Source organism: Astyanax mexicanus, chromosome 14 (genome assembly GCF_023375975.1).
Source record: "Astyanax mexicanus isolate ESR-SI-001 chromosome 14, AstMex3_surface, whole genome shotgun sequence".
Lineage (NCBI taxonomy): Eukaryota > Metazoa > Chordata > Actinopteri > Characiformes > Acestrorhamphidae > Astyanax > Astyanax mexicanus.
This window is the reverse complement of record NC_064421.1, coordinates 20,284,059-20,308,972: the sequence shown is the minus strand read 5'-3', so window position 1 is coordinate 20,308,972 and position 24,914 is coordinate 20,284,059. Positions and strand designations below refer to the sequence as shown.

General features: G+C 39.6%; 2 protein-coding genes across 5 annotated transcripts; both read right to left on the bottom strand.

Annotated features, from left to right (window-relative positions):
• Positions 1 to 5,924: 5,924 nt before the first annotated feature.
• Positions 5,925 to 16,869, bottom strand: si:ch211-168d23.3 (BRD4-interacting chromatin-remodeling complex-associated protein). 4 transcript variants are annotated; one of them, XM_049463469.1, is made up of 14 exons: positions 16,572 to 16,869; positions 15,321 to 15,493; positions 13,475 to 13,520; positions 13,239 to 13,281; positions 12,883 to 12,948; positions 11,135 to 12,637; positions 10,782 to 11,006; positions 10,235 to 10,691; positions 9,544 to 9,668; positions 8,902 to 8,960; positions 8,554 to 8,702; positions 8,249 to 8,343; positions 7,831 to 7,930; positions 5,925 to 6,722 (listed from the first exon to the last, which is right to left on the bottom strand). In XM_049463469.1, the coding sequence occupies exons 3-14, from the start codon at positions 13,513 to 13,515 to the stop codon at positions 5,995 to 5,997; spliced, it is 3,591 nt and encodes a 1,196-aa protein (XP_049319426.1). In that variant the 5' UTR covers positions 13,516 to 13,520; positions 15,321 to 15,493; positions 16,572 to 16,869; the 3' UTR covers positions 5,925 to 5,994. The 4 variants fall into 4 exon arrangements, with proteins under 4 accessions (XP_049319426.1, XP_015462514.3, XP_007253867.3 ...); XM_015607028.3 differs by having other exon boundaries at positions 7,831 to 7,933; positions 9,544 to 9,665; XM_007253805.4 differs by having other exon boundaries at positions 7,831 to 7,933; positions 16,572 to 16,868.
• Positions 16,870 to 18,625: 1,756 nt separating this feature from the next.
• LOC103042297 (ERH, mRNA splicing and mitosis factor) lies at positions 18,626 to 23,326 on the bottom strand. Its single transcript, XM_007253804.4, has 4 exons — positions 23,170 to 23,326; positions 22,554 to 22,641; positions 22,210 to 22,330; positions 18,626 to 19,346 (listed from the first exon to the last, which is right to left on the bottom strand). The coding sequence occupies exons 1-4, from the start codon at positions 23,170 to 23,172 to the stop codon at positions 19,244 to 19,246; spliced, it is 315 nt and encodes a 104-aa protein (XP_007253866.1). The 5' UTR covers positions 23,173 to 23,326; the 3' UTR covers positions 18,626 to 19,243.
• Between the last annotated feature and the right edge of the window lie 1,588 nt (positions 23,327 to 24,914).

Below are 24,914 nucleotides of genomic sequence, written 5' to 3'. Positions count from 1 at the left end.
ACCTTAAATGCGGCGGCAGTTCAGAGTAAAAAAATCAATCCAAACATTTTTAATTATAAATTAAAATACCTTTTTTAAATCTTTTCTGACTCTAACGTTGCGTGGAAGTATTTGAGAATCATTACCAGGTGTATATTTAGATTACTAACACTGTTTTGGGTTATTAAATATCGATAATACAAATTTATTTAACTGTTAATTCTTTATGTCTATACAATTAGCTACAACATTAGTTTTCTAAAATCATTCATCTTTGAGCAATGTCTGGTTAAATATATAAAATATACAGCTCTGTAAAAAAATAAGAGACCACTTCAGTTTCTGGATCAGTTTCTCTGATTTTGCTATTTATAGGTAAGTTAGGTTTTGAGTAAAATGACGATTGTTGTTTTATTCTATAAAAATACAGACGTTTCTCCCAAATTTCAAATAAAAATATTGTCATTTAGAGCATTTATTTGCAGAAAATGAGAAATGGCTGAAATAAAAAAAAAAGATTAAGAGCTTTCAGACCTTAAATAATGCAAAGAAAACAAGTTCATATTCATAAAATTTTAAGAGTTTAGAAATCAATATGTGGTGGAATAACCCTGAATTTAAATCACAGTTTGTGTGCATCTTGGCATGTTCTCCTCCACCAGTCTTACACACTGCTTTTGGATAACTTTATGCCACTCCTGGTGCAAAAATTCAAGCAGTTCAGCTTGGTTTGATGGCTTGTGATTATATTCCAGAGGTTTTCAATTCGGTAAAATCAGAAAAACTCATCATTTTTAGGTGGTCTAATTTTTTCTAGAGCTGTATATTAAATAAATTATAAAAATATATATATACTTTCTTTTTAATAACAACTTAACAATTTAAAAGAATCATGCTGGAGGATTTTTTTTTTTTACCATGTTCACCCTATTTTTGTGGTGCTCTTCATCCTTTTTTTCCCCCCACCACTTTTCCTTGTTTAAGCAGAGAATATTGTGATTGTGTGTAACTGATGGCAGGTAGTGATAAATAAGTCGCCCCACACCTTGGCTGCATTTCTCATCTGTTTACTAAAGGACCAGCCTTAGTGTGATGCAGCCAATAAATGCAGCCCACCTTGGCTCCAGGCAAGGTACACTTCTAAACACCTCTAGTGGATGTCATTGCTCAACACCCATGCCAACAGTGATGAATACAGCTTTTGGAAGGGAATGACCTTCATACCCTTACTTCAGTACATCCCACATCCCAACCAAATTCAACACGTGCATCAACACAGGATTTCCATTCACCATTTTACTTTATTATTTACAAAATCACAGTTAAATAAATAGTTTGTAAAAATGTGTACAAAACGATTTTCCTCTTTATATGTTTTAAATGAATCACTAACATTACTTCAGCTCACAGGAATCAATAGTCAGGATTTTACATTAATGTTTTTTTTTTTTTTTCCTTTTCCTTTTTTTTTTTTTTTACAATCTGGTACTGCGAAATTAAGGCCTCTTTGATTTTGGCATCAGAACAATCTCAGTCGAATGTGTTGTAGTCTGAAGCTGTGTTAAACACATGCTACTAAATTCACAGTATAAAATGGAAAAAAATGAATTACTATGCAGGAAAAAATGACATCATACATTGAAAAGTGGCACCTTTGTCACATTTCGGGCTGGTCACAGTTTGCAGGGTGAAGTGCAGTATTTTGAATGGGTTTTAGGTCTGGATTAGTGCATAGCATGTTGGGGAGGAATATCAAATTGGCAACTGAAAGTATTAACACTGCAGTTAGATATGTGGTTGAGGTCAGATGAGACAAGCATGTCACTTGGTGAATCATTAAACATTGCCTTACTACACATTTTCTACTTAAATAAAAGTGAGGACTTGGACTCCAACAATAAGTACTGCTGGAAATAATTGGGCTGCTGCAATCTCTAATGCTGCGTTCCATTTAAACTCAGGAATTTAATGTTGGAGCTAAGAATGACATCACATCACAGTTTAAACATTCCGGTTTTACCATTTCCAAAAACTACTTGAGTTTATGAAAATGAGACTGATAGTCATTTACCAGTGTTTTAGGGTGAATCCAGTCAAAATATATCCCATAGCTTTGTTAGCGATTCCAGTTGGTGTTAATGCTTTAAACAGCTCTTGCAAATAGCTTGAAAACATGTCCAGAGAGATGTTGGACAATAATGACTGTACAACTGATCTGATGCCATAAGTAGATAGAAGTGCCAATAAACTGTGTATTACTGCTGCTTTTACTACAGTTGAGGTGTGCTGAAGCCATCTTGGATTCCAATCTCAAATTTTCTAGTAGGATATCCAACTTGTGTGGGCTTTCCAGCTCAGATTTCCCAAATTTTAACATCTATGTTCAAATGGAACATCGTATAATATCCAGAATTGTCACTGTTACTTTATCTGAACAGGACAAGCTTCACATGGAACTACTAATGGAGAAAACAAAACTTGCAAAAATTGAGATTGTCAAGAAAAACATCAAACACAAATGTTTAAAGTTAATCTCATTAAAATTTCTTTCAACTGGCATTGGCTACCTAATGCTGAATCTACGTCTACTGGTGCTTTAAGATTTGACCACTTTTCTAACATCAGTCGATGAAGGACAAACCGATGGGATCGCAAACGCACAGAAATGAAAGGACTAGACGTGTGATTGGACTGAGGCACAACCACATTTCAGACCAGCTATTAATTATTGCTTGTTTCTTTAAAGTATCTTAGATTTCTTTTAATTCTCCTTGTCAAATGACCAAACACTGAAGATGGATCAGCATCAACAGCTGGCTGCACAGGAATGACACAAGCCAAGTTTTGAACTGGATGATGATCTTTTGATCTTTGTTGGTTTTGAACTGGAGATGATTCCATTTGGAGACTAAAATCTCACTGATGCAGTAGCAGTAGGGTTTGCTGGTGATTTCAGAATGAAGCACATGTTCTTTGGGGGTAAACAAGCTGAAACAGATTCCATGTACAGTCACCTGCAGATTATTCACACTTGCAGTGTGAGAATCTCCATATTACAAACCTTGCTTAAACTGTAGAGTATTTATATAATATATAGATATTTATCTATTTATAACCACAAGAACTCTTCCCCTTCATACATGAGCTATCATACTTATGACAAATACATACATACATACATTCATTCAAAAAGACAAGAATACACACAGGCACTCTGCAAATGTAACTGACACCGCATTTGATGTTGGCACAAATCAAGCACATTGGCGGTTTCCTTAACACTAAACCAATAGGAATATAAAAAAATTACAGTGGTGCATCTTTAAAAAAACAAAAATGCTCCACTTAATTTATTCACATCAGATTTCCAACCTCTAACTGCTACTTTACTTTTTACATTTAGAATTATCAACTTTGATTTATTTGACTTGTTTACTTCCAGTGCTTTGTTCCAATGAACATTCTCATGCCAGTAAGGGAACAGTTAACAGTAGACCCCTCTTAGATAGCAAATAAAAAAATAAATAAGTGAGAGACTGTTCTAAACACCAGAACAGTGTTAAAGATACAGTTTTAAAGAGGGAACTGGTCAAATTATACATGTTGTTAAGCAAATTCTTAACATTAAAAATGGAGATTAATACTAGAACAAAATAAAACTGTGTTTGTGGTACTGTGCAAAAGGCTTAGACACCTAAACAAAATTGTAATAAAAAGTTATCTGTGCAGTAAGTATTTATTTGTTCAGTAAAATACTAAAACTACAATAAATACAAATAATATTAAAAAAACAAAGACATGATTTTATCACTGTGTTCTTTAAAACATCTTGAGCTCTCCTTGTGGGACCACTTACGGGAGTATTAAAGGTCACCTTCCGTCGTTTTTTCTTTCATTTTAAAATGTCTAGTTGTGGTCTCTAGTATGAATGAATGACATGTGAGCCGTTTTTGTAAAAAAAAAGTGCTCAGGTGTCTCTGTATAGCTCTTTTTTAATGGACTGTTTTAGGGGTGTGTCCAAAATGACCAGATTCCAGCTTTGCTCATGAATATTCATACATGCAAACAGCATGCAAATATCTCTCCTCTGATTGGCTAGGAGCCCTGCGACGCCCCTCCACCGCTCTGCCGCTCACTGCCTCCCACCTCCTAACTGATGAGCGGTGATGTTGCGTCGCTTCAGCTCCGCCTCTGGGAGTTTCTCGAGCCAAGGTGGGCTGGTCTGTGAGTTTCTGCCTACGTAGGCAGAAAGATAATTCAAAATTCACCCGTTTTTCGGAGGGGGGGAGGGGGGATTTCTTTGCTTAGCTCCTGCAGACAATGGGGGATGCAAAACAGTTTAATGTGCAGGTGTACACATTCAACTCGGAGAGACCTACTGTATTCCACAAAAAACAAGAAAAATCGGATTTTCGCGGAAGGTGAGCTTTAATAGTTACCACCTGATTTGGCAAATCAATGCTTAATGATGATCAAGTTCACACACTGGCTATCCAAGAGAAATCTGGAATCAAGCTTTGTACTTCAAACTACGTCACAATGTCGACTACTTTCTTCAACATTTAAACTTTTTGTTACTTTTTCTGTATTCAAATTAGGTGTATCTGTTTTATATACGGTACTGTGTCAGTACTGCACTGTCCTGTCTGCAATTTGTCATCAATTGTACTGTTTATTCCATGTTGCACTGTATTGGTTCTGGAGGAATGTCATTTTATTGCACTGTACATTTGTATACAGTGGAATGACAATAAAAGCCCCTTGACACTGCCAAGCCAAAAGCCCCTATTGAAACTAAAGAACACTGTGCTGAGCTGAAGAACATGCATGTAGAGCATCCTGCATTTAATTTTTTTTAATGATGTAATTCTGGTACCCACAAGACACTGTGCATCAAGGTAAAGTGCCCACCAATCTTTGGAAATGGAATGTTACATCTACCTGGCACCAACTATAAGGCCTCACTTTAACTCTGATAATTCCCATCAACTTGCCATGAGCAAGTCAACCAGTGTTAAATCTCACTTAAAAGATAACACCTCACAACTTATACAGGGATGGGTGTTTCCAAGCTGTCTTCTGAGGTAACACTTCATAATTAATTTACACACTGCTTAACTCCAATTGAATCCAATGACCAGTGTTATGGAATACAAGAGAAAACTCTTACTGCCAAAATAACTGACTTTAAACATTAAGTGCCTTACACCTCTACACAGAGCCATGACTTTTGCACATACTCTATAATATATTTAAATCAAATCGAAAACACTTATCTTTGCTTATCAACAATATATCATTTGACCAGGGGTGTTGAAACCTTTGCCTAAAGGTGCTTGCACACTGCACGCGGTAGGTGCGGCGCGGTACGCTGACCCCCATAGGATTCAATAGTGTCTAGAGCGGTAGAGCGGTGCGTCGCTGCCGCGGAGCAGAGCGGAAAGCGGCGCGTTTCCCCGCCCATAACCACGCCTCCACCGCGCTACCGCTTACCGCGGGCAAAGTTCAACATGGTTCAACTTTGACCTCGCGGCAAGCGGTACCTCGGCAGAAAACGCATGACGTGAACTCACGCGACTAGAGAGAAACTGTAGTCCAAACAACAATAAACGTGCGCGAGAGACTAATAATAGCGATTAGTGAATCCCCTCAGCTGTACATCACTTCCCTACACTCATATAGAGATAACAGGAGGAAGAGAAGAATCAGAGCTTTGTTCTGAGGCTGAGAAACATATACAGATCCACAGAGGCTGTAGAGACTCAAAACTACAAAACACCGCTCACAGAGGTGATGGGTTTTAGAAAACTCCGCCTATTATCAGCAGGAGACGCTTGGCGTCAGCAGCAGCGCAACGCACCCGCAACTGACCAGCGTAGAGCAGAGCGGCAGCACAGCGGAATGCCGCGCGGCATACCGCGTTCAGTGTGCAAGCACCTTAAGACTGTATATTTAGCTGCGTGAAAGTAAATGGTGAAAATGGCACTTATTTTTGTCCTGGGGGTCTTCTGTGTGTTACAGCTCTCCCTCCAGCATGCAGCTGACTGCTTGTTCTAGTGAGTGGCTTTGCTGTAGTTTGGGTTTGACCCCAGCCGCTGGCCCCTGCAACCGCTGCAGCTCCAAGATGCTGTCTATGGCGCTTTGCAGGTGCTCGCTGAGCCCGCTGTCCTCCACCAGCGGAGAGGAACCTGGACACAGTGCATCTGAGGAGTCCAGCTTTGTTCGTTTAACCTCTGGAGGACACAGCTCTGGAAGCATACTCTCTGGACTCTGTGCAGCTGTGCAGTCCGGCTTGTCCGTGGAATGTGGGAGGTCCTGCAAATCACAGGCTGTCCTGCTTGTGTCTGTGTCAGTGTCAGTATGACATCCCCCAACTGCCTGCTGCACAGGCTGAGAGCTGCTCTCCGGGGGACTGAGCGAAGGATGCTGAAGTGCTTCCTGTTTCTCCTGTGCATCTCCTTCTCCATTGGTCAGCTGCCCACCAGAGGTGCGCTTATGGCCCGCGGAGGCATGGGGGCTGTCGCAGGCGGAATTGTGGACAACTTTGCGAGATCCTGACTCGTGTTTAATAGTGAGGCGGAGCGCCCCCCTGCTTCTGGAACGATATGTCTTAAGGCCTGGAGGCCTGTCCGAGTGCAGAGCCCACGCAGGAGGAGAAGGAGGACTGCTTGAGGCTTCAGCACGGCCTGAGGGCACCATGTTGTGGTGCAATGAGGCTTTACGCAAGGACATCAGGAACGACTCTGCCAAATGACCAAACATGCAGATGATTAGATTCAGCAGTACTAATTTATATGTCAGTGTGAACAAAAGCATGCAGTAATTTTATTTTATTCGCTTTCTTGTAAAACAATATGGTATAAATTTAAGACTTCAAGACAAATATTAGGAAAATAAATGCTAACAATAAAAAAATGTCTACAAATGTTTCTACTGTTGGTTCTCTTGTTTATACACTGCCTGGTCAGAAAAAGTGTCTCCATCTGGATTTAACTAAGCAAATGATGTGGGTTTGCTGCAGTTGGTCAGGTCTAGGTTCAGCAACAGTATGTGCTAAATGAATGCGGTCAGCGAACTACCTGAATATACTGAATATAGACCAGGTTATTCCATCAATGGATTTTTTCTTTCCTGATGGCACGGGCATATTCCAAGATGCCAATGCAAGAATTAATCGGGCTGGAATTGTGAATGGTTAGAATGGTTCAGGGAGCATGAGATCATCATTTTCGAACATGCATTGTTCACCACAGAGTCCAGACCTTAACCTCATTGAGAATGTTTAGGATGTAATAGAGAAGGCTTTGTGCAGCGGTCAGACTTTTCCATCATCAATGCACGATCTTGGGTCTTGGAGAAAAATTAATGCAACACTGGATTGAAATAAATCTTGTGGCATTGTAGAAGTATAAATCTTGTGGCAAAGCCACAGCGAATGCGTGCCGCAATCAAAGTTAAAGGCGGTTCAATGAAATATTAGAGTGTGTGACCTTTTTTTTTGTCCAGGCAGTGTATATCCATATTTTTTGGTTTCAGACCTTTTTGGTCTGAACCAAAATAAAAGTAAAAGGTGACAAGTAAAATGTTTTTGATTGTTTGGACGTTAAGATCAATTAAAGACTCTTGTCACCAATTAAACTATAACACAAGAACTGTTGTGCTCACAAAAGCTTATGCTGGTGATCCCTGTTTCTACTGTTTTTACTGTAGACTAACTCTTAACTCTTATTGTTGTGCTGACTTGTTTTCCTACTTTACTTTCCCAAAAGGTCATTTACCTAGCAAAGTATTTTATTTAGATACAAAAATAGTCTTAACCTATTTGGAGTAGGAAAAAGAAACAAAGCTGACCTGGATCTCCCCTGGCTTTGCGTCTCTCCTCCCCCAGTGAAAATCTCTCTGATTGCAAGAACAACCGCTCCAGCATCACCATCTCTGCTGATGGACTCTCCTGCTGCACAAATCAATAACAACGCTTTCATTGAGAAAATGCCTTCATTTTACATTTCCACCAAATACCCATAAGTAAACCTTTAGTTCATTTTCTGATTTCTCCAAACGAGGATCCATGTCCTCTTTTTTTTTTTTATAATATTTGCCAGTGAATTGTCTTCATTTCCAAAAAATTACATTTTTTAAGCATCATCTAAGTATTAAATGCATAGTGGCCTGTAAAAAACAAAACCATTCTCAGATCTAGACCAGAGAAATGCTCCAGAGAGACACTGCAGGCTGCTTAGCAAAAGAAGCGTGTTATGCTCTGGCTCACCTGGGATTCTGCCAGTAAGAGTTTCTTGTACTTGTTCAGCATGTCTGTGGTACGTTTCAGCAGCAGCCCTGATACATTCTCAAACTGCTTATCCACTGCGCAGAGACAGATAAGAAAGACTCAGTGGTGTGCAGTGTTCAATTCAAATCTGCTTCACTGCAGCAGAGAGATGAGATAGTAACAAATAGTTCCATGCATCCAAAATAGAAGAAATGGCAGAATTTCCGCATATCAGGTAATACATGTCAGTTTTAAATTTGCTGCAGTTCAGAGGTCTTGAATGACCAGCATGTCTGGGACCTAACCTGTCATCAGATTAGCTTGGCTGGGTAAGGCTCTGTTGCAGGTATGGTAGGGCAAAAGCTGTCTCAGTGCATCCTCTAGCGAAGTGAACGGAGAACGAGTGTTGGGATTGAGAATGGCATTGTGGTCCGAACAAAGCTGCTGCTTAATCCTGGGAATTACACAAATACAGACAAGCAAATACATACACATAAGAGTCATTTGAAAATGTTAGCTCTTTAGCCTAAGCAGTTAAGCAGTGCTTTCATTTTCCAGACTCTCCATATTCTTCTTGTGTTATATTAGCTCCTATGTTCTGAAAGAAATTCAGATCTCCTGAAAACTTTCAATGTTAGTGAACATCTGCTTACCTGTGCTGCCGCATTGCTGGAGTAAGACTTTCTTTTTCCTCCACACAGACAGAGGGCACCTAGAAAAGCACAGAGATCAGGCATGAAAATGGCACACTTCTTCAATTCTGTATACAGTCAGGCCCATTTTCATTTCAGGAAACTAATAATTGGATTGTATCCTGATTAGATTTTAGACACATGCATTTATGCTTGGTAGTCAAACGCATCTCTGGTTATTCAGAATGCAACCCATTTGCTGTGTGGCACAAAATACACAAATTTGCTTGTTGTGTGACAGTTATTACTGGTCTTTCACTTATCATGGGAGGGGTATTGGTTGCCACATTGCCTTGAAGAGATGGGTGCAGTTTCACAGCTTTAACACGACTCAAATGTGTCTCTAGTTAGTCAGACTGAAATTTGATTGCCATGTGTTATTTTTGTATGCATCTTGAAGCATTGCTATAATAAATGGCTCAAATGCTTCTCCCCTACTGAAGTTGTCATAGTGATTGAATTTGTATCTGTTCTAATTGCATCTTGGCTGCATTTGTGCTTGTGTTTTTATGTGGCCCAGCCTTCCAGACATAATCCTGATACTTAACATGCTGCATAAACTGACCAGGCAAACAGTCTTACTAAATAATAATGTCTACTCACTGGTATCTGAACCTGGATAGTGGTCTGTATCTGGGTGCCCTGTGATGACACAATTCTGAGGCTCTCCTGTAGGTCTGGTAAGACAAGTTCTCTCTCAGCCATCATGCCAGGTCCTCCGAGTTCTACTACAAACAAATACATATCACCCACAGAACTTTAAAATAATATACTTGCCTCATATACTAAAATTATCTTGTACTTTTTTCAATCCATTTTTCTCATTTTTTTTTTTAAGAATCAGCTGCTGTATTAACACTTGGGGGTAGTATGCAAAGTGTGATAGAATATATTTATATTCGTTAATATGTAAAAGGTGGAAATCTTGTGAAATAGGTGATCTGGAAATAGGTGGATGAGGCAGCTTTTTTCCATATATGAACCAAATTAAAGTTATTAGGCTTTTTATAATATTGATCCTTTAACACTGTCAGACCTAATGTCTTACAGTTTATTAATGTTTGGGCTCAGACATGCATGTCTACAAAACTCTTAAAAATAAAAATATTGTAAAATATTGTATGTACATTGCAAACAAATGTGTTTCAGCCAATTAATGTTTCTAGTAGTGCTTGACTGGTTCGACTTGGAGCAATACAGTTAAGGATAAAACAAAGTTAAAAATAAACATTCCAGGAGTAGGGTTGGAGACCTTAATGTCTTAAGGTTTGTTGTAGTGGTTCATCCTACTCACGGCTTTGCTTCATGTGCTGCTGGGCTCTACTATGGTCAGTAGAAGCAGAGACGGTTAAAGGCTGTTGGTCAGACACAAAAATCTTTTCTGGAGCAGATGGACTCAGGCACGGCACAGATTCCTCTTGACCCTGGGGGTTTGTGCTAAGAGCAATAAATGTAGAGGAGGCTAGAGGCTGTCTGTCTGACAGAGGAGGTGTAGGGAACATTGTGGATGGGGTGCTTCCAGCACACTGGAGAATGGGTGGCGAGGACAGCATGTCACTGTGCTCTGAACCAGAATGTGCTGGGGTGGGCATCCCGCCACACTCAGACAGTACAGAGAGAGCATCCGACTGACCACACACAGCCAGAGCTACAGGTGAAGCTTCGGCCTCACTGGCTGCAGGAGAGTTGTGACTGTCCAGTAACAGTGTCTCAGACAAGGGCTCGGCAGAGGCTGATGGTTTAAGTGCTTGCTGTGGACAGAAAAAAAAGAAACATTGAGTATTTCTAAGACATTTCAGTGAAAGTTTGTTTGTAAAATCTCAAAAGCTCAGTTTGGTTACTTGGTGAAGAAGATGTATGAAGGCTTGATTCTCAGAACTATGGCCTTCTTCGTCAGTCTTTTGGTCCTCTGGTTGGGTAATTAGATGTTTTGTTACTGATGCAACAGGCTCAGGGATATGAGTGCTCTCTGGTGCTTCTTGCAGAAGATGGACCACTGGAGAAGGCTGTGAGTGCATTTCTGCAATGGGTGTCTGGACCGGGACAGGAGAAGGCAGTCTACTTTGCTGAAATAAGGGATAAAAATACCAGGTAAATATTAGGCATCCATGCCCAAACCTGGACAATGTATGAGCCACACAACAAACAGCAAAAACAAACACAATAAAGAGTAGAGTAACAATGGGAAGCTCACTTGTAAGATGCCATGGAGCTGCTTGTTTGCTTCAGTTTTATCTGTTGCAGTTCGTTCAGGCAAGAGAAGCACTGGGGTCTGTGGAAGACTTAGCTGCTCCTCAGGACCTCCTGCCATTACTCTCTGTCCCTGTGAAACAAAGGGCAGGCTCTGCACCACAGGCGGCCCGTTTACTATTGATATGGACGTCATGTCAGGGGTGAGCACATTAGGGGTATTGATCAAGGTGATCTGGTTCCCTAAGGCAGGGCTGTGAACCACAGCACCATGCTGCCCCTGCTGATGTGAAGTGTAGGCTCCTGTTAGCTGTGCTGGCATCTGGAAGACGGTAGGAGGTGCTGACTGAAGCTGCAGGGGCCCCGACAGGAGAGCTCCCTGTCTAAGCGTGAGTTGGCCGGTAGGAGTTGTAAATACAGGGCTGAAATTCAGATGCCTGGGGCGTACCGTCACAATCTGTGAGCCGTCAACGAGGTGTCCTGCTGGAGGGGCTCCACTTGGCATTTGATTACTCACTGTAGTGAGGAGAGGCCTTGCAGTGCTTGTAGACTGGGCCACAGTTACAGAGCTTTGGCTGGGCAAGAGGAAGTGGCTTTGGCCCTGAAAGAGGCCTTGAGGCTGAATGACGATGGAGCCTCCTTGGTTGACTAGCTGGAGGCTGACAGGTTTATTAAGTGTGGGTGCAGACTGTGGTGATGGAGTTTGCTTGGACGCCACAGGAGCAGACAGTAGGATGTTTTGTGATGCTGCTGGTGGAATGAAAGTAAGTCCTGCTGATGTTTTCTGCCCTGATGGTTTAGGGCTAATTTGCACCAACCTAGGCTGAATGTTCACAGGCAGCTTGGGCTGAATAGGCAGAGGGGCCCTCTGCAGTATGATCTCTGGAGCTGCTGTCCTAACAGTGGGGGTCAACAGTTGGCGGCCAGCAAGGCCTGGTATGGTTTTCCGGATGATCATGCTGGATGCCTGTGCAGGACTTAAAGAGAAAGATGTATCTGGAGAGGGTGCAGGGAATACGTTCCCAGGTAGCAGCCCCATTAACTGGGGTGCAGCAGGTTTAAGCGAGGGACAGCCCGGTCCTACAGCTAACAAGGATGGTTGAGGAGGATCTACTGCAACCTGTGTGTCCCTAGGCAAGGTAGTGACCCCAGAGATGTTCAAAGGTTTGGAAAGATAGGTCGGTGAAGGAAGGGGCATACTAGATGGGTAAAGCGAGAGAGGTTCCCCAGGTTGGGCTAGACCAGCCTCTAAAGCTAGAGTGTGCTCAGTGATGTCAGCCTCCTGGAGACTTTGCTGCAAGATGTCACAGGTCTCCTCTTCCTCTTCATCTTCCTCTTGCTGCTGTGGCAATTCTGCCTGGACTTCTGGGGCATCGTGTGCCTCTTCTGAATCTTCCCCTCCAGCTGGTGAAGCCAGCAAGGCCTCATCCAAGAAGGAGAGATCCACACAGCCTGAGGTAGGCGTGTCATGAGAACCAGCATCATCTGCCAACAAAGACACAGGGCTCTGGAGAGGGACAGAGGTGAACAGTTAGTAATTTGAGAAATGTGGATATATAATAACTCATAATAAACATAAAATTAGTTTTTCTTAACATCACTTATTAGAGTACTGTCACTCTTCATAGTTACCAACCTACCAGCAGGTGGTTTTAGAAGAAAACAGAATGGCAGACAGGTGATACTGAGCTAGTACTAGTAAAATCTTCCTCATCTACCATGTCTTCCATAGGGACAGAGGCCCAGACTCACCGGGGTGTCTGTGAACAGGGATGGCTCCCCAGAGGAGGAATTAATGAGCAGGTCTCCACTCAGCAGCTGCTTGAACAGAGGGGAGGAGAGATGGTTAATTGCAGGGAGGGTTTACCGGACTCTTTCATCTATTTCCCAAATATGCTTTCTTATACACAAACAGTAATAGTATACAGTGTGCAAGGTTTTATCTTGATACATGTTCATTTACTTGGTGTTAATACTGCTGTAGTAAATTATGACAAATTACATTTCCCATGTTAATAATTTGATTATGCACAATGTAACAGCTAGACTGACACTAATTAGTTCAGGTATATTTAAAGAGATAAAATGATGTTGCCAGAGATAAGTACCTCTTTTGTTCCATGAAGGAAGTCATTCAGAGCTTGTGGATCACTTTAAAAAAACAGACAAAGACATAAATCAGTCATCAAGACATTTAGCTCAAGGAACAGGGATATTAAAACATAACATATAACAAGGTTCAATTACAATGAATCCTGCATGGTAAACATCTGTCATTAAAGATTGACTTCCCAACTAGTTCTAGTCATTCTAGTTTAAGCAAGGAGAAACTGGCAGCACTTACCAGAGCACATCAAGTAAACATGTCCCATCTTCATCCTCCATTTCAACTGAAAATGTGTGAGATGAAGAACAAAAAAAATTAGGCCTATGTCGATATGCACCATATCAGCCAAAACATGTATTAAAATAATCAGCAAACGTGAGTACTTGAATGTGGAAAACAGGAAAATAATGAATGTATGAGCCACTTTGACAAAAGTCAAATTGTAATGGCTACATGATTGGCTTATGCAGTGGGACCTATCAAACCTAAAAATCCTAAACAGTGAACTGGTGACAGGGCTATGGACACCTGCTAATGCCTTGGTGCCAGGTACCACTGGACAGCTTCCGAGGTCAGATCTGTTGTGCTGGCAAATAGAGTACCTGCTCAATATTACGGCAATTTTCCAATGCATTGTATCTACACAACTTTGCTCTTCTCGTTTTTAACTGTTTGATCACAACATTTGCACCTCTGCATCATTTTATGAGCTGCCACTGTCCTATAAAATATGATTGCTAATTTAGCTTGAATATTTTACAAATGGCATGTTTGTGCTGGATGTCTGCATTTTATCATATAGAGTGGCATATAAAGAGTTTCTCCAACAAACATCCACCACACTCCATTCAGCTAATCAAGAAAATTTAAAGCCAATGACTGGGGATTACTGTCTCTACCGTCCAGGGCAGGTTCTCTACTACATTTTGAAACATTCCCTTAAGGATTTAATTGCATTTAGCAACAGGAATGTTGGTGAGGCCAGGATGTTGAATGGTCACCACGTCTTCCCATCCCCAACGCCACAACTCATCACAAAAACATTGCATGGGACACCAGCATTCTAGAGAACGCAGTTACACTGGTCCAAAGTGCAAAACTGGGGGGTGTGGGCTTTATACCTCTTTGACCCATGAGTGGCATTAGATAACTAAATAAGCTGTGTGTGCAATTGCACATCTGTGTCAATAATAGGTGTATATTAAACTAGTTGCATAATTTCATTTCAAGAGGTGTCCACAAACACGTCATGTTTTTTGGACAATGCAGATATATTTAACATCTGTTAACTGTTCCCAAATGTACCCAGTTTTCACAAAGATTTTCTTTAGTACTCCTTCAGAAGCTTGTTAGCAAAATATTGCTACATTTTCTGCTACTAGGCAAACCAACTGCAATTAACTATCACAAATATTCACAAACAGGACAAAACAATACTGCTCATTTCTGTGAAATCATCCCTTTCCATGCCTTTCAACATTCAGAGGTCTCTCCACCACAAAAGCGTCTCACCAATGTCTTCACCCTTGTCGCTCTGCTTTCCTTGTATTTTGCACAAGCAAAAATGCCCCTTGTTCCTGACAGGCTGAAATATTTTAGTGTGCGTTGGACTGAAACACACTATTTGTTTCCCTTTTACAGAGCCAGACAGGAGTATAAACACTTTTCAGCATTCAGACAGACTGAAGAGCTATCCATGAAACTGTGAGTAACCATTCTTACTGATCTTTACAGAAAGAGTATTGGATTTAAATTGTACACAGCACTTTTAATGAGGGCCATGAGATCACAAATCTGGCATGGAGTTTTTGTCAGGACTATTCTTAAAAACATATTTAACCAATTAGGCCTTATATGAAAGGCCAAATATGAAATTTTCATTCTCTTAAATGCTTAATTACCATCATAATTAACACCAGTTTTAGTGACTCAAAAAATATGCTACACTAAACACTTAGCTTACCAAATAAATAGATTTGCATTAGGGGTTAAGACAAGTCTTACTGTAATATTGTTGAATGAGACCCGGTGTTCTGACCCTTCAGTACATCACCTAATCTTATACGGATAAAAGCAGACTCACCTCATGAAACAGAGGCTCCATTAAGAGCAGGGCAAGAGAGTTGGTGGACACCTCATGTTCACACTTCAGGGACCGGCTCTGGACCTGGGCCAGGCCATTGGGGTTAGACAGGGGGCCGTGAAATCCCACTGTAGGTACATCACGATCTTCTCACTTCTCACTGTTAATGAGACCTGGGAGAATTGGGAGAATGGGCAGAAAATCAATAATACAGACCAGCAAATGGATAGGGTGCCTACTTACTGACAAACAACACACTGCGATGAGCGTGGTTAGTACCATCCAAATGTGATCCAAATAAGCTGTGCAGTTAACACTGTCTGATAGATACCTTGTAAACAGCAGCGACCTTCAGGACTGGCATCAGTGTGGGATGATGGTTCACACTGTGGTCAACAGTCTATTAGCACACAGTGTGTCTATTAGGCTGTAGCCAGAGCTAGGTGTGATGATAATAGCCTGACAAGAGAGGACTGCACTCTGCATTCACCATGATGACATTGTGAAGCTGCTGCTGCTGCACACACACACACACACACACACACACAAATACACACTAGCCTGAGAACACTGTGAGGGCATCTCTCTCTCTCTTCACATGCATGGGGACACCATTACAACCAGAGGCAGCAGAGGCAGTGAGCCATCACACAGGCAGGCACACAGAATCAGGCAGGCTGCTCCTTGTTGTTGTTGTGTCTGTCGTGTTTTTTTTTATTCCAGGGCAGGTCCTGGGGTCCTTTCTGCCAGCAGAACCTGCTCAGACCACCTCCTCAGCTCAGTCCCCTAGCTAACCCCCTCCCACCCACCCCCGTCACATTGTTGTGAACGCACCGCCGCCGCATTCGAGCTCATATCCTACCCTTAACAGTGTGTGAGAGTGTATTAGAGAGAGAGAGTGTGTGTGTGTGTGTGTGCATGTGTGTGAGTGCCGCAGCATCACAATAAGCGGTCAGTCCCAGCACGGAAAGTGTCTGAGACCCATACAGACCCCCATCATCACCCACCCACCCATCCTCTCTCCTCTGCTCAGCCTCAGCAACATCCTCACGTAACACCGTGGTAAAGCGAGCGTGCGTTAGCTAGCTAGCACGAGCGCAGCTCACGTCTCGAGGAGCCCCCGCGCCACAAAATCTCCAACCGTAACTTAAAAGGCAAAGGACGAGCAGAGAGAGAGTGTGTGTGTGTGAGAATGAGAGACAGAGAGGGAGGGAGAGAGAGAGAGATGAAGAGAGAGAAAAGCCCACTCACCGCTGTTCTTTGTGGTTTTATTGTCCTGTCAGGCGGGCCTCTGCGCCATCGATTCTCACTCAGTAGCCTTTAGAGATGCTGAGGGAGGAGGAGGGGGAGGCAGGGGGGGGGGTAAGACTGGGCTGGGGGGGAGAGAAACAAAGGTGGAAAAAAAATCGGAGCAGCGCGCGATTGGTCTCTCCATCAGGCGTCGCGCGCAGCTCTCGGTGTTCCGTGCAGGCGGCGGCAAGAGCGGGTACAGGCGCGCGCTGCTATACACACTACCTCAGAGGACCACCGGGAAAAGAGAGAGAGAGAGAAAGAGAGAGAGCGATTTAGAGACAGAGATGTAGAGAGACACAGAGAGAGAGAGAGAGAGAGAGACTAGAGAGATGTAGAGAGAGAGAGAGATTTAGAAAGACAGATATATTTAGAGAGAGATAGAGACATACAGAGAGAGATGTAGAGAGAGACATACAGAGAAAGAGAGATGCAGAGACATATAGAGAGACGTAGAGAGACACAGAGAGAGGTATGTAGAAAGAGACAGAGAAAGACGCAAAGATGAAGAGACTTACAGAGAGATGTAAAGAGAAACAGAGAGGGGGATGAAAAGAGAAACAGATGTTGAGAGACAGAGAGATGTAGAGACAGAGATACAGAGAGCGAAATGTAGAGAGAGATATGTAGAGAGAGACACAGAGACATACAGTGAGAGAGAGACGAAGATGGAGATAGACATACAGAGAGATGTATAGAGAGACATGAAGACAGATGAAAAGAGACAGAGAGATATACAGAGACAGAGATGGAGAGAGAAGCATGCAGAGAGAGAGAAAAAGATGTAGAGACAGAGATGTAGAAAGAGAGACACAGAGAGAGAAATGTAGAGAGATGTAGAAAAAGAGAAACATGTAGAGACAGAAAGATATGTAGAGAGAGCGAGAGAGAGATATATGGAGAAATAGAGATTTAGAGAGCGGGACACAGAGGGAGACGAAGAGAAACAGACACAAAGAAAGAAACAGAGACATACATGTAGAAAGAGACAGATGTAGAAAGAGAGGGCCATAGAGGGAGAAGAGAAAAGAGAGGGAGAGAGACAGAGAGAAAAAAAATGACACAAAGAAACACAGAAAGATACACTTATATAGAGAAAGAGAGAGATACACAGAGTGGGGGCGCAGAGGAGAATGGGGAAAACACAAAACTTCAGAAATAGTTCTCAATACAACACGCTGAGAATGCATTTATCTCCAATAAACAGACTTAACACATCTTTAACACTGTAGTTAGCTGTTAAAATAAGTGGCTCTTCAATTGAGTGAACTAAGGAACATTTATTTGTCCCTATGTTAGAAATACTGTATTACAAAATAAATTGATCAGGAATTAAATATAGCTGCTTATTGTACCAAAGTATGCATCTAAACCATTATGGTTTTCATTGTTTTATATTTTAAAATCATTACTTGGCTACCTTGACCTTCTCCTCAGTCCAGATTTTTAAACCCCTCCATCACAATCAGATAGTAAAAAAATGTCCAATTATTAATTTAAAAATAAAGGTAACTAAAAGTAAAAAATCTGCACCAATTATTATTGTTGTGGTTATATATGTTACATTGTTATTTTTAACAATACCATTCTCAATATTACTACTTGTTATACCTTTCAGCCATAAGAGAACAGTAACATTTAACATGTGTAAAATAACATTAAACATATCTAATAACCTTATACATGTAATTTTTAGACAACATATTTTAGAATCAATTTTTGACACCATAGAGATTTTACCTTTTAAAACATTGCTTCCAAACTTTTCCTAAAAGAAACATGAAAGAACAAGCCACTTATGATGCTTACGTTAGTATAAGCTGAATGATCTAGTGTCTTTTTCCTGTAAAAAAAAAACATTATTACCACATATCATTACCAACACATAAGTGAGAATAAACAAATGTCATTTGTTTTGAGAATATCTCATTCGGGTATAAGGCAATCATAACAATAATTATTTATGTTTATATTATTCATGATCATTTTTGCAACATAAAAACGAATGCCTAACACCAGTTTCAACAGTCATTTTATTAGAATTCAGCAGAAGGAAAAATATCTGAGACATTTGCTTACAAAGAGGGAAAACGTAATAATTAACAACAACTAACATATAGTAAGTCATCCACAGTTTTCAACTCACTTAAAACAGACCACTGGTTCTCAAGCATAATCCTGGAAACGTCTGTAATATACACCATTTTTAACACACTCTCCAGAGCAGTGGGTCCAGAAGACCAGAGTCGGTACAACTTGGTGCTTTTCTCTCCTTGAACACAAGTGGCTCTAATTTTCAGAATATTTCTGTTTGGTTTTTATGGGGAAGCAGGGGGAAAAAAAAAACACCAAATGCACTCTTCAGGACTAAAACTAGTGGCATTTTCTGTAACCAAATCTTCATATCAGAATCAAGTAGATCTGACTGGGGCTGGCAGATACTGAAAAAAAGTAGTGGCCATCCAGGACTGCAGAAATATGACTGAGAACCAGTGCTCTAAATCTCTGACCCACAATCCTCACATTTCTCCTTAGCAGACATTTCTTCTTTAGACTGACTGAGGATGAACTTCCCACCATATCCCTGAAATGCAAAGCTTATGTCTGATGGGTACACAAGGGCATCTTGTAGTTTATTTTCCAGCCTGCTGAGCTTGTCGACGTAGCAAAACATAAATTTTCTCTTTTATCCAGTCTTTGTTGTTGGGCTGATATGTCTGTGTGTCTGCACGGTACCTAGAAGAGAGGAGACAGAAACAGGGTGATTAACCTAGTGCATCTGTTTCCAATATGCTCTGTTTCAAAACCTTTTGACTCGATGAAATAATAAACCAAACTAAACGCCTACAGAGCTTCATCACATCACCAAGGGTCTCATAACATTTTGAATTTAGACCGTGTAGATTTGAGTCAATGACATTTCAACAAAATATATGCATTTTTGGAAGGGATACATACTGTCTAATAGGGGTGGGCAATATGTCTCTAAAATAATATCACGATATTTCAGGGTATTTTTGCGATAACGATATACTTGCCGATATAGGAAAACTAAAATAATTCATTCATTTCAGGAATTATTAATCATAATGTGGCAAAATAAATAATATAGCATAAAATAATATAATGCAGCAAATAATATTGCAGAATATTTAGTGCATGCATATAAACTGCAAACTAAAACAATTATACAATAAATACACCTAAAGCTTCACAGTAAATAATAGACTACTTTTAAGACAGAACAGCCCTATTATCACGATATGGATTTTTAATATCATGATATTTCTGTGTCACGATATATTGTATACGATATAATATTGCCCACCCCTACTGTCTAATACTGATCATCGTCTGAGAATTAAAGCTGAATTCATAAATGCTTTATTTTTTAAGAAGATTCAATCCATCCACCTTAGATTCAAAGCAAATCAAAGAGGGGCCTGGCAAAGGATTACTTAAACACTGCCAGCAGATGTAAAACAAAATAACACTAACACTCTTAATTCAAAACAATGCCTGGAAACCATCAAACCTGACTGAACTGGAGATGTAAAGAATTATTGCTCACTTTCTGTAAATCCTATAAACAGTTCACTTCTTAAAAATCACAGTGTTTGTCTGCTATATGATATATTATCGGCAAACTCCACATATTTCTGGTCCAGTCTGGAAGTGGAACAGCACTCCAAAGCAGGATGTAAATGATAATGAAGTTTTAGTGCAAAGTTTAAATGAGGTCTTTGTGTGAAGTATTTGTAGTAAAAAAATAATTGTGCCTGTATTAACAGGGATGAAACTGGTGACAAGCTCAATGCTTGTAAGCAAAGTTATATCTGTCATATTGTCTCTTATTGCAAACTAAAAGAGTAGAGATAAGATATCACACATCTATGCAAATCAACTGCATTTGGAGTGGAAATTGTGTTAATTCGATTTTTGGCCACACTCTTCCTTAAATATTCTGGTGGGCCAAAGAAAGTTTTAATCAGGTATGGGGCAAAGAGTTCCGAAAGACTGAGAACCCCTGGTGTAAGAATTAGCCTAAGAAGTCTTAATCTTGAGTTACTTTGACTCACGCAGCCAACTCATTAAATCACATGACCTGCCCCAATGTTCACACTTACAGTTTTATGTACAGGTCTGCGTGTTTATATGCTTTCCGGTACATATTTATGGCTGTCCCATTTCTCAAACCTGCACAACTGCAGTGTGCAAAGCCACACTAAACACACTTACTAAAACCACTCATGACTGAACACCACATGAAAGAAGTATTGGGCTAAGCATATATCCCACCATTCAGTGTGTTGGTAACATACAGTCTCTGCAACAACTGCGTGACCCACAAAAATAAGATATATATCTACACCTGTGGCCCTAACAAGACCCATGCACTGTTAATAATTCTGAATCTTCATTTTGTTGGTGTACAAACACAAACTGCAAGTGTGGACATTGGAACAGGTTAAAATGTCTCCAACCTGTATGTTTTATCCAATGCCTAATAATGTACTCAAATAAATGTTAAATATAAGACTTGTTAACGATGATATCTCTTCTCTCTTTTATCTTATACACTCCCACATAGAAATAGATTTCTCAGCTTGTGCTAGTTGGTCTTACAGAATCACTTCTTGACAGAGAGAAAAATCTTGTTTTGGTGTCCTTCAGATCCAACTCGACGGTCCATATTGTAAATGTAAATTTATACAAAAAAATTATCTGAACGAAAGCAGAGTTTCGATCCCTTTTAGGCCCTTTTAGGTACTGTTTTTTTATATGTACGATTTCAGCCTCTACTGAAATACTGTTACATGATCCAAAAGGTTCTAGAAGCTGTCAGAGTGACTAATTCTTTTTTTTTAGTAACAACACATGTATACATGATGCTTGTGTTTAAAAAGGTGCAGCATTTCTTAAAATAAGCAACTGAGGTTAACTATAATGTTAATGCCAATGTCTTTTGGTGAGTAATTTTAAGATAATACTGTGATACTGACTATGATACTGGCTAAACAAGTCTTCAGGCATGCTCACGAAAAAGTTCTAAATCTCCTGTTCTTATATTTTTACTCACACTGAATCTCTTTCTGAAGTGATGACATTTCTTATAGGTCTAGCAGAATAAATAGTTCTTTCAAACCTAAAAAAGGTGTAATACTACGCAACACTACATTTTATGGTATATTGGCAATACCAGAAGAAAATCTTTCACAGAAATGTAATGTTTTAACCCCTTAACAGGCCAGCATTGTTGTCAATTTTCTGCCTGATATTACACACCTAAATCTTGACCATTTATATTCAGACATTACATAAAAAGATTTCATGTTTGATAATAAATGTTACTACAAATTCTAATTGTAATTGTAATAGAAATTATATATTTTTCTATTTTTAATAACACTCTTAAAATTGGCACTTTCCTAAACTTCATTTTAAAATCAGTATTTTTTTTTTGTCTATTGTATAACCTGTTTTACTGCAGATAAAAAAAGGTTTTGTATAATCCACACTTGTAGCCTGTATACAGGACAAGGCCTGTAAAGGGGTTAACGTATAGAATATTTGTTTACAGCACAGAAAGCATACTTACACCAAGCAGCTGAGATCTGCCAAGTCATCAATGAAATCAAACAGCTGACTAATGTCATATGTGATTGATGGACTGTTGGGGTTCATTCTCTTCAGATGTTCTTCGTACATTTTACACACTCCTGCCAAAATAACACATTCAGCATCAGCACACATGTTACTATTAGTGTTAACTTACTGTACATCTGTTCCCGTGTCAGTAGCAACAAATGGCAGCCACTGTTTTAGCTACATTCTTTATTTAATGAAAGAAAGGCTAAAATACAACTATAAAACATTATAAATGAGTATAAAAGACAAACATGACATTTAAAAGATAATAAAGACTAATAATGATCTATTTACCTTCCATACACTCATTAACCGATTCATAATCGGCGTATGTTCTTCCCTCTGGCCTCTTGGTGGGCTGAACCAGTAGAATAGTATGAGACTGATTAAAACAAGACAGATTATGTGCAGTTAGATTATAACTCAAAAAACAACACATGATGTATTAGCAACATAATAAATGCAAAAAAAAAGCATTTAGCGTTGTCTAGTTTGTGACCAGGGATTGGTAAGTATTGGTTACTAACCCGTGGTTACATTACAGCTCTCCTCAATATGTTACTTTAAATTTTAGCTAACCAGTTAGCTAGCTAACGTTCCTTATTGTTAACTAACTGGTTATTTAGGTTAGCTAGACAAGCTCTAACCTTCATTTTCATAAACTTAGTTGAACAAATGCTTAAATCTAGTAGCAAGTTTTTCGTTTTTACTTTAAGATATAAGAAAGAAGGTTATACTCTTAGCTTAGCTAACGCTAGCTAACGTAACTACCTAGCTCTACCAGCTAACAAATTAACAAATGAGCTAACGCTAGCTAAGCTAGGTAACGCTGCTGAATATGGAGCTAACGCTGTTTAACTTTTCATCAAACACAGCTACGCTATATTATAAATAAATCTTAAGAACTGACCATGTTTGATGTTTGAGTTGTTGTCAGATCCACAAGTATATACCCGAATTCTCTCCTGGTTTTCCGCAAACAGCGTATCCTGCTCTCCGATTCGTATCGTCACCAGTGGGGATACTCCACTTCCTACCGTCCAGCATTTCAAACCTAAAGTCCCCCAACCATCACATTTAACTTCTCACAAAATCTACTGCAGTTTAAAAGTGGCTTATTGTTGTTATATGAGGAAACATTTATGCTGACATTTATGCTCCACTTGAGTGGTACAAGAATGTAACAGATGCTACAGTTAATTTTAGGGCATTATGGGCAAAATTTTTATATATATATTTATAAATATGGGCAAAATTTACATCACAATATACAGCTCTGAAGAAAATTAAGAGACCACTTCAGTTTCTGAATTAATTTCTCTGATTTTGCTATTTATAGGTATATGTTTAAATACAATGAACATTGTTGTTTTATTCTATAAACTACAAACAACATTTCTTTCAAATAAAATATTGTTATTTAGAGCATTTATTTGCAGATGCTAATGCAAAGAAAACAAGTTCATATTCTTAAAGTTTTAAGAGTTCAGAAATCAATATTTGGTGGAATAACCCTGCTTTTTAATTACATTTTTAAGGTAAAAAACTCTTAATATTTAAAAAAGTGACAACTTTGTTATCGCGAAAACATCATCGCCACCTTGTGACAAAAAGTTGTAGCGAGCAACGTTGTAAACATGTTGAAATAATGTTGGGACAATGTTGTGAAAAGCTTTGTTCCAGGAACCTTGAACAGCGCCGCCTTGTGGTAGTGTTGTTGCTAAGCAGCATTGCAACTATAGTCAGGTCTAGTCAAGTAGTTTTATTGTCAATGCTGCATATGTACAGGGCATACAGAGGATTGAAATTACGTTACTTTCCTTCCCAAGTTACAACAAGTACAGCAAGATAAAAATATAAATATAAAAGAAGAATGCGAGACACTAAATGTACAATATAACAAGGTCACACATATAGACAAAAATCACAGACAAAAGTGCAGTAGTGATGGGGGATTAAAGATGGAATGACAGCACCATTGTAAACAGGACCTGTATAAACATTAGTGCAAATATAGAGGTATAATGATTAAGGCTGGTAAAGTGAACAAGTGCATAAAGTTCTTTAAATGTCATAGTTATAGGGTGGATTAAAGTGGGTATGACAGTGTAAGCATAAGCAGTAGTGCAGTTAAGGGGTGTGAGAGTGCATGTCTACTATAATTAGATTTTTGTTATTTTGTGGGACTCAGTATGATTACATAACATCTAGGAAATCTGGAAACATCTGGTGTTTGTTGTTTTAAGCAGGCCTGTTTGTTTTTTTATTTATTTGATTAGATTTTATTAGATTTTATTAGATTTTCAAAATACACCCCAAAGACATTATAATATTTTATATTTAAGCTTAAGTTGTGATACCCATACAAAAACACACAAATACCAAACGGAAAAAACAATAAAACATTGTAGCAAGCAAGGGCATAGTAAAAAGCCTTCCCTAAAAACTGACACATACACAGCAACATTTTTTGTATACAATGGCAGTAAACTCAACACTTAAGTAGCAGGCCTGTTCGTACCATTAACACCTACATGTTTAAAAACCCGGGAGAGAATTTTAAAGCGTTTATGCTGATATTTATGCTCCATTTGGGTGGTAAAGAAGCTGAGAAATGCTTAATTTGATACAATATTATTTCAATGTCTGTATCAA

Bases quoted from the DNA above. Each gene is read 5' to 3' on its own strand.
- LOC103042297 (XM_007253804.4), bottom strand. The intron at 22,331-22,553 runs GTAAATAGATCA...TTATTTTGGCAG, and splicing joins GGTTAATGAGTGTATGGAAG to GAGTGTGTAAAATGTACGAA. The intron at 19,347-22,209 runs GTAAGTATGCTT...CCTCTCTTCTAG, and splicing joins GCAGATCTCAGCTGCTTGGT to GTACCGTGCAGACACACAGA.
- si:ch211-168d23.3 (XM_007253805.4), bottom strand. From the start codon at position 13,515: ATGGAGGATGAAGATGGGACATGTTTACTTGATGTGCTCTG. The intron at 11,007-11,134 runs GTGAGCTTCCCA...CCCTTATTTCAG, and splicing joins AGCTCCATGGCATCTTACAA to CAAAGTAGACTGCCTTCTCC. The intron at 8,961-9,543 runs GTGAGTAGACAT...GTGCTTTTCTAG, and splicing joins CTATCCAGGTTCAGATACCA to GTGCCCTCTGTCTGTGTGGA.